The 9,678-nt window shown below is 31.9% G+C and overlaps 1 protein-coding gene across 1 annotated transcript; it reads right to left on the reverse strand.

Annotated features, from left to right (window-relative positions):
• Positions 1-174: 174 nt before the first annotated feature.
• LOC119835666 (pyruvate dehydrogenase [acetyl-transferring]-phosphatase 1, mitochondrial) lies at positions 175-9,252 on the reverse strand. The gene is made up of 4 exons (XM_038360632.1): positions 8,859-9,252; positions 5,699-5,837; positions 5,135-5,301; positions 175-5,060 (listed from the first exon to the last, which is right to left on the reverse strand). Exons 1-4 carry the CDS (start codon positions 9,075-9,077, stop codon positions 4,074-4,076), a joined length of 1,512 nt encoding a protein of 503 aa, XP_038216560.1. The 5' UTR covers positions 9,078-9,252; the 3' UTR covers positions 175-4,073.
• Positions 9,253-9,678: the final 426 nt, after the last annotated feature.

A 9,678-nucleotide genomic window follows, 5' to 3' on the forward strand; every position in this document is an offset into this window, starting at 1 on the left:
GCATGAATTTTGTTTCTTGTAGTTACATTTCACCGCCGTAAAAGATCTGATTTCCGTTAAAGAAATTACTTACGCGGGCAAAGCCGCCTGTAGTAGCTAGTTATTAATAGTTCCACAAATAAATTAGATACGGAAGTTGTTAAGTATTTTGGGATATTATGAATTATACAACAATTGAGGTAGGTAAAATCATTTATTAATTTACAAATGGGATTAAAACATAGATATATGTCGTCTATTTTGTTGCGACTATACGTGACAAAAATCAATAATTATTTGAACAAACTGTAAAGGCAGTAAGAAATAAATATAAACCGAATTTCATGATGATTCAGCTTACAATAATTCTTGTGTAGTCGTTTAATTTTAACGGTCACAATTAATAGAGTACCAAAAGCTTACACTGGATATACATTATTAAATGTTTCTTAACGCCAACAGCCGGGTTTATCTCTTTCACTCTCACGCGTAAAAAACATTACATCTCGCTCGCTCGCCCACACGAGTCGGGCAATTACCTGCTTCTCGTATTGCCATTCTGGCAATAACCTTTCCGTAGCTTTAGAAACATCACAAGTTACAGTACTATTGTAGAACATCATAAATATCCAGTGCTACAAAGACAAAATTAAATAAGAGGGTAAAAATATATTTATTTGCACATCTACTGTATCCTACACAAAGCAAAACCTGATACCTGATTTTGTGAAAAAGATACGGAATTACACATCAATTACAGAATTTATAAAAAATATATTGTTATTGTTATGTATAATAAAAACAGAACTAATTTTTTTTTAACAAAGTAACTTTCAAACATCCATTTGGTTTTAAGCCTTTCAGTAACAATATCGCATTGTAATGTAATATTTTAAAACTTTCCGTTTTAATACAAGTAAATATATACCATTCCTATATCACATTATTTATTATGAATATTTAAATGGAAATAAGTTTTATGCAGAACTGCTTATCAATACTTATTATATAAAGCTGAAGGGTTGATTTGTTTGTTTGAACGCGCTAATATCAGGAACTCCTGGACAGATTCAAAAATTGATGCCCGAGTGTTACATAAACCACGGGCGAAGCCGGGGCGTACCGCTAGTATAAAATACGATGTAGTACAATCATCAGTTCTTAAACAATCAGACCCGAAAAAAGGCCACACATATACATTGTACGATAAAAATGTTCTAGAAAAATTGTTATTATAGTAATTTTCGTACGTCCAGGTTAGTAACTATGACGTCTTAGAGCAGGTGCAATTCCAGTGTGAGAAAAACCAGAGCTATATAGGTCGTCTAGGGCCATTACTTTCACACGCTGGAATTAGTCCTGCTTTAGAACCATCATAGCATACCCTCAGGTAGAAAGTACATATAGAAATTACACACGTATATAGTATCGATATTATAAACTACTGGGATCTCTAAACAATCCAAACGTGATGTTGTTGGGCAAAATATGCCCTCAACAATATCTGAAGATTGCGAATAGAAATTCGGATCGCAGTCTAGTGATAATTGATAGTTTTCAAGATGCGCTATTCGTTCTAAATATACAAGACTAATATAAGTTATGGACGTAGATAAAAATGTATATAGACACCAAAGTTGACATTAATGTTGATATAAATCGAGAAAATTGATATTTACATAAATTTCACGTACCAGAAATATCTTGGAGCTACTCAAATAACACACTTGTACACATAGATCTTCTCCGATTATATGCTATATTAATTATACAGTCCTATATTTGAGCGAGACATTTTTGCCCAATATTACATTATGGGATCATAACCTTATACACCAGTAGGTAGTAAATATTATCATTATTGATTGACACCAGTCGTATCACAGTCTAATATTCTAGTCATTTAACGAAGATAGACAGGTCAATCGTGAGGGGCAAGTGGGGGAACAAGCCTGAGTTACATGTTGTTAGCAACTCGGGACACTATAGGGGCTTTCGCGTGCAAGTTTGTATCTAATATTATAAAATAAGTGTCTAAAGTTATATGCAATTACATCGCAAAAATGGTACATACTTCTGCTGTGAGAGATTGTAAATCGTCATGTCGCCTTAAAAAGGTCTGAACGACCATAAATGACTATACGTTTTGACAACCGTGACATTTTCTAGACTTTTCAGCTTTTCTACAAATCAAGTTGACTGTATGTTTTACTGCGCACATACTAGTATATAGTGTTAATATTTAGGTATTTAAATAGACATTGTAACATATGGGAATGTCCTACAATTAGATCTACTTATAAGATATACAAATATTATCGGTTTGTATTAAAGAATTGACATTTAATTATGTTTATACATTTTATCAAGATCGCTATTATTAATACATACTTTATTAGATTAACGAAACGAAAGTACATTTTGACGGAAAGAAAATGTAAATAAAAACCAATTTTCATGTTGATCTCAAATCCGCCTACGTAACTACGGATAACATTGTAACAGCGTGATTGGCTACACTTTGCTGACAACATAATTTTGTCTTAATTCAGTAGCTCATCCCAGTCAGTCGTCTCCTACTATAAAATCGCCGAAAATAAATAAATACGACATATATCGGTACGGAAGAAAATCAGTTATGGATCCATCGTCGGCCTGTTCTCGTTATCTACCCCTTTGACAATCATAACTTACAACCTTACAGCTTTCTTACAATAAATTCTAATAGATTATTGTTTTAGCTTTATAAATTTAAGGTATACAACTATCGCTAACTTCTGGCAAATATAAATGTACAAAAATGGTATCGTTTTATGCCACCACTTTTTTACATTTTTGTGCATTATTCACAGTGCAGAAACGCTAAATGCTTCTACATTTGCATTTTTGAATGATTACTTAACATCATAATAACGCAGATAAACCCTGTACTGGGTGATTCTTTTTAAGAACAGATGAGACATAAATATGAGAATATTGATAACTATAAGCGCTAAGAATTGCATTATTATAATTACACAGATTTAGAATATTGGAGTCTAGAAGAACCGGTTAGAAAATCAGGTACAAGATGAATGATGAATCAGGACAATGATCTAACATTTTCTCATATTTATATTAGACATATTGTTATTCTCATAATGATTTAATGTAAACAAGATTATTATCTTTTACCTATAAATAAGTCACAAAAAAGATTTCAAATTTATAGAATCATAATTTGATGTAATCTTCTTGAATCATTTGCAAAGAAAATTAAAACCTAAAAAAAGATGTAGTAGCCTTTATTTTATTCGGGTAAATATTTTGAAAGCGAATGAACTACGATTAATAAACTACTATACATTAAATGAGTCAATGGGCAAGCAGAACAAAGTGTTACGCATACATATACCACGGCATCATCATTCGTCGCCCTGGGTCCCCGTGGAGACCCACCCAAAAGACTCAAAAAGTTTTCTTCACCTTCTAAGACTTATGAAAATGTAAGACGATATTTGTACCATATCAATAATCACAATTTACTTTACAAGATCCTCTCAAATCACTTGTATAAGCCTAAAACTACTAAATTAAAACCCAGCTTTAATTTATATTACGTACGTGTGTTTATACAGTAGTGTGATTGCTTGAATCCATTGATACATAATAAAATATTTCAAATATAAATTAAATTACGCAATCAACTGAAACAGATTGGACGTATTAATCCTTTATTATCCATTAAAATTTTCACGAAATAAATAACAAAATCAAAAATATCTCCAATATTAAAAACAATATCTTAAATAATATAAAGTAATGCGAATTATCACTTATTTTGTATCAATGTTTTATTTTCAAATAATTTTAATTAAAATAAAGCTAGTTGAAATAAACTATTAAAGCGATCAATGTAATCTCACATAACGGAAATTAAAAATCATCAATAATTACGCAGAACATTCAAACATAATAAATACGCGATTTTACTAAACATCCTCGAGCAAACTACACAAATACACGCGAAACTAGGAACATTCATGAATTAAATTATAAATCGAATAGCATAAACATAAAAAAGGCACCAAATTTAACATCACAACAATAAACAATTATGCCGGACATTGTCTTAAGTACTCAGAGTCGAAATATATTACCGTTACCGTGATATCGTCTCTAAACATCCTACTCACGTCGGGGGACAGACTGAGTAAGTGAGCTAGTCTAGCATGATCCACGCCATATTCTGTCCCGCCGATCGCGTGCCGTATGAGGTGCGTGGCCGCATTTCTATCCTTTGGCTTGCTCTTCAGACTTTCCTTTCTGTGCAATAACAATTCATTTATATCGCCCAGTTGTATATTCTTCCTCGGCAATTTCAGGGGGTTGAAGAAAACTTTGCCCTTCATGTGTTCCCCGACCAATTTCACGGATTGCAGCGGCGTCATCATATCCCAAAGGCCATCTGAGGCGATTATTAAAAACTTGTCCTTTGGCGTGAGTCTGTGATAGTAAATATCGGGTTTGGCAGTTAGATATGGCGGTGTGTGGTAATTGGCCGGTATTGCTCTTTGCCCGATCAAAGGCACGGCAACTTTTGATAGGATTTCTGCCGGCCATTTGTATCTGAAGTCCCCCAAACTTCGCAACGGCGCAAGTTCGCCTAGAAGTCTGTCTCTTCTTATCACAGTTTTCCTTTCGCTCTCCGGGTGCTCACTCCATATCCTCTTGAGTTCATCAAAGTTTTCCGAGTTATGTTCTTTGGTAATCTTCTTTGAAATCCATTCGTTCTCTTCGGTCATTGTGCCTAAAACAGCATTGCAGTCGCCGACGTTGGCCACGTACAAATGAGGTCCGTCTATATACGCAATACACGCAACTGCTCCGGATAAAGCAACCGATAAGGTCTTATGATTTAACGTTCCATCAGCGGCGTACGGTTCTAAAACTTCTTTTGATATATCATCATCCATTTGAAGTATACTTTTCTCTAACGCAGATTTAACGTCTAATTCTTGTTTGTGAAATTCCGACAGTTCTGATAGGTAATGTCGGAAACTGTTATCGTATATGAACTTTAGATCCTGCACTATATCCGCCTGCAAATATAATGTTACACATTTAATTTTTAACGTTTCATTGTTGTAATATCACTTGACGAGATTTATCTCACCTTATCATTAAATGTTTCTATTAAATTATCTGTTTCTTCTTGGTTCTTCACATTTTCTAAAACATGGGATGGCAGTAGACTAGCAGCAATATATTTCATCATTCTCTTTGATATAACTTGAGCACATGCAGGGCCACCATGGCCATCAAACACTCCCATTAAGAATCCTGTAAAAATAACATATGGATAATTATTTCATACAAAATATCACCGAAGTCACCGACGCTATAGAGGTGGGCGATACGACTTGAGATCATAGAATGAGACCAAACGACAACAATTGCCTATCAAACAAAAACCTCAAGTCAATTGATATAGAACCCACGGAGTTTACTCAATGAAAGCATAAGAACCTTAAAGCTATATATATTAGAATTAATTTTTTTTCTTCTACTGGCGTAAAAACTAACTTTACTAATATCGCATTTCTTAATCTTGTATTAATTAATTATATTTTGCCACAATAAAAATTCATTAAAACGCATTCCCAAAAATGGATAGTGCAGTGTTAATGAAGCAATTTTATGCAACCCTTCAGTGAATAATGTTTTTATGCTTATATACCTGGTGTTAATTTACATTGCGCCTCGCATCTTGTGTCTTCTATGGGATCATTGGAAGCCAACTGGTTAGAGTCATAGGACTTTATGGCACCATATGTAAACTCCTTGTTGAATTCATTTTTACGCAAAGTAATTGTAACCTGTAACAATATATAATTTAAAGAATTTATTATACTTCTTAAACAGTATTTTTGTGGAGGAATAAGCGAGCATATAGTTTCTCACTCACCACACTTTCTATTTTTAAGGATTCATAGCTGCATTGCTTAATTAAATGGTTGATTCGCATATACATAGCGTGTTGATTACATAAATAAATAATATAAAAAGAGAAGTGACAATAATGAAGTTTTACATATTGTCCACTGTAAAAATTTTTCAATGATTGATGAAATTCCTGTGTTTCTAGAAAAACATGTAGTATATGTATTTACAGAACTTGTTTATGTATAATTTATATTTTTATTACATATATATTAACATATATGTCAATTGACTTGCTGGGCGGACAATCCATTGATGCATACCCAAAAATTATACATTTATATCATAAATCCGCAGGAGCTTTTCTTTTCAGTTTTATGATTTTAGTCACATTTCATTAAATCCTAATTGTTTATCATTATTATTATAATATTCTGAATGAGTTTAATTTACAGAAAACCAACAAGTAACATTTAATATATAGGATGGAAATTTATAATTTATAATGTTACTAGCTGCATCCGGCAAACGCTGTTCTGCCTTACTCTTATCATTTAGGGGTGTGAAAAATAGATGTTAGCCGATTCTCAGACCTACCCAATATGCTTACCAAATTTCAGAGGAATCGGTCAAGCCGTTTCGGAGGAGTATAGAGACTAACATTGTGACACGAGAATTTTATATAATGTTATATTAGAACTCTTTGTTATATGACTTTACTCTTATTAATATAAAGTTTGTTGCATGTCACCCTTAAAAATTACCCAATGAATTAAGGTATTATAGTTATTTGACACTAGAATGTGGCAAATATTTAGTTTACCTTTTCAATTCTTTATCTTATTATTGCATATCATTAAGAATACCTTTCCTTCATGTAGTTTAAAATATTTCCACACTATATACTATAATAAAGCATAGTTTTTTTCATAAACACAATACACAGACAATAAGCTAATGTAGCAAAATTTCCAACAAAATATGAAACAATGGTTAATAGTCAATTTTTTAAACCATTGCCATATCCATCTATTTATATATATAATATATATATATATATATATATATATATATATATATATATATACTAGCGGTCCGCCCCGGCTTCGCCCGTGGTACATCTACAGCCAGATCCTGCTAAGATTATAAACATGAAAGTTTTTAGGTATGGATGAATATATGGATGTTTGTAAGGTGCTCTTTCACGCGAAAGCAGTTTATCGACGCCCACTTCGCAACGGGCCGTGCAGCAGAAATCGTAATATTTTAATTTCACCACAACTTCAAAACTAAACGAATTTTAATCATTCAATGACCAAATATTATCAACATAAACTGTACTTATTGATGAAATCATTTATTTTGATAAGGATGAATAGCGTGAGTAAAATAAACGCGTTTAAATGTAGTCCAAAAAAAATTCAAGATTTTTAAATAAAAATTTGGTTGTTGTGCCTCACTCGACATAGATAGGTATAGTGTGTCGCGGACTTTTTTGTAGATATTTATAAGATCTACAATTAATTCTAACATTTTATGGTTCTATCTTTTGTAGTTTAGGCAGTGTACGCAAAATAAGTAACTTCATTGGTTGATTTTTTTCGGTTAATCGAAAATATCTTATGGAACCCTATTTTTTTCCAAAATAAAATATAGCCTATGTTACTCGTAGATAATGTAGCTTTCGAATGGTGAAAGAATTTTTAAAATCGGTCCAGTAGTTTTTGAGCCTATTCATTACAACCAAACAAACAAACAAACAAAGTTTTCCTCTTTATAATATTAGTGTAGATAACAATATCCATTATATGAACCAAGTAAATGTATGTACAGAAATAACTTATCAATATTACATACTCTAAATAAAGTAATATTTCCAGTACAGCACTCTTAAGTAATATGGAGTACCATAAGGTCTTAAATAGTAAAGGCCATAAGGCAAAGGCCATACTACAATTTTGTTACAATTAGATAATTTTTTATATTTCAGGCATTTGACTTAAATATCTATTTGAACTCAATTCAATCTACTGAACATCTTATGAGCAGCCATTATAGTTATTGTGTCATGCAGAAATCTGTTATAAGGTAATGTCAAGCAATCAGTTTTGATTATAACAGATAAGAATAAAGATCAAAAGCACATCATGGGATTTCGCAAGCAAAAATTGCAGGGCAATAACAGCATAAAATTCAAAACACATCTTGTGATTGTTACAGATAAAATACTATAACAATCACATACATCAACATCTATAGATGTCCATTATCATTTATTTTTTACTGGAGAATGCACTTATGCATCGGCAAAGGCCCCTGGAAAGGAGCCACAGATTATGTTGTTGGCCAAGTCGGCTGATCTAGACCATTGAACGGACAAAAGTCCTCTAAATTCGTCTAATACGTTTTTAGTGCCGTGACAGTGGGTTGTGTTTAGAATTCATATTATCACTGTGAATAACTCCTATAATAAAAAAAATCCTATGAAATGTAAATCCCAAATTACTTAGTGCACTATAATCAAGATATGACAATGTACCAGAACTTTATGCTATTGTTATTAGTTCTAATTATTAAGTCCCCGTAAATGGATGCCTCAAAAACAATATACAACTCTAATAGGACATACTTATATGCATGTTATATATGTTATATATTAACAATTAAATAATATCAAGTGTAATCCATAATAAAAAGTTCAAAATCATCATAAGTATAAATATTCAGAGAACTACATTTTATAAAATTCGCAAAGGTAGGCAAAGTAGCAATTGCATATTGTTGTTTAAATTATGTAGAATAGTTATTACATCCAAACAGATAATTATCATAATGTAGTTAAATTTGTAAATAATATATAAATATATGAAGACTTAAATGTATATTCCTAAAAGCATATAAAATTTCAGCACAGCATGTGATCATGATTATATAAACAATTATAGCATCGCACTTACTTCTTGAGGCGAAGGCAGAGCCGTTATGCCATCCTTATGGGATTGATTTGCATAATGTGAATTTCTAAAAGAACGCACTTGGATCTTCGGAACGAAACTTCGGTCGTTTTTTACTATTATAACATGACTTCGATTATATGAATCTAAAAGTGTTTGTCTTATACCACGGTCCAATTTCATACACCCATTCATAACAACACTAATATTTGAATAATTCATATTTAAACAGTAGGTTATCCGGCCATGTTATGCAATCACTTAAATTGTGTGATCTATGAAGTCTACATTAAAAAAATCGTAATTTTGTATTATTACAGAAGCCAAGAAGACGGTACGGTGAATAAAATTAATTGTCATATATTTTTAATCCTGAAGTCTGTACTGTCTGTCTGTATCAGCGGTCAGCCGCATTCACACCACAGATTGTTAATCATTACTAGCAACGTTTTCTTTGCGATTTTAATCGCTACTTAGTCGCACAACTATTACGACCAAGCATTTATGTGCTTATAAACACTTCAGTAAATTTAGTTAAATTTAGGAATGAGAGAAATTTAAATCTGATAATAAACTTATGAGGGTTTAAGAAATAACGAAATCAGAAATTTTAATATCGACAATGAATGGATTCGAGATCGTAAGGTCATGTGACATAATTTATTCTAATCAAAATACTAGAATACAAGAAAGTATAATTGCAAAAGAAAGATTATTTATAACCTGTGATAACAGAAATATTATATTATGATTTCAATAAAAATCCTTCAGTATTCCAAATCCTGCTGACAAAAATTGTACCTAAAAACTATTGGGCTATGTA

This window comes from Zerene cesonia, chromosome Z (genome assembly GCF_012273895.1).
Source record: "Zerene cesonia ecotype Mississippi chromosome Z, Zerene_cesonia_1.1, whole genome shotgun sequence".
Lineage (NCBI taxonomy): Eukaryota > Metazoa > Arthropoda > Insecta > Lepidoptera > Pieridae > Zerene > Zerene cesonia.

What these genes read in the sequence shown, in the direction of transcription:
- LOC119835666 (XM_038360632.1), bottom strand. Translation starts at nt 9,077, where the DNA reads ATGAATTATTCAAATATTAGTGTTGTTATGAATGGGTGTATGAAATTG. An exon ending in GCAATGTAAATTAACACCAG is followed by an intron (nt 5,302 to 5,698) that starts GTATATAAGCAT and finishes TTATTTTTACAG; the next exon opens with GATTCTTAATGGGAGTGTTT. An exon ending in TAGAAACATTTAATGATAAG is followed by an intron (nt 5,061 to 5,134) that starts GTGAGATAAATC and finishes TTATATTTGCAG; the next exon opens with GCGGATATAGTGCAGGATCT.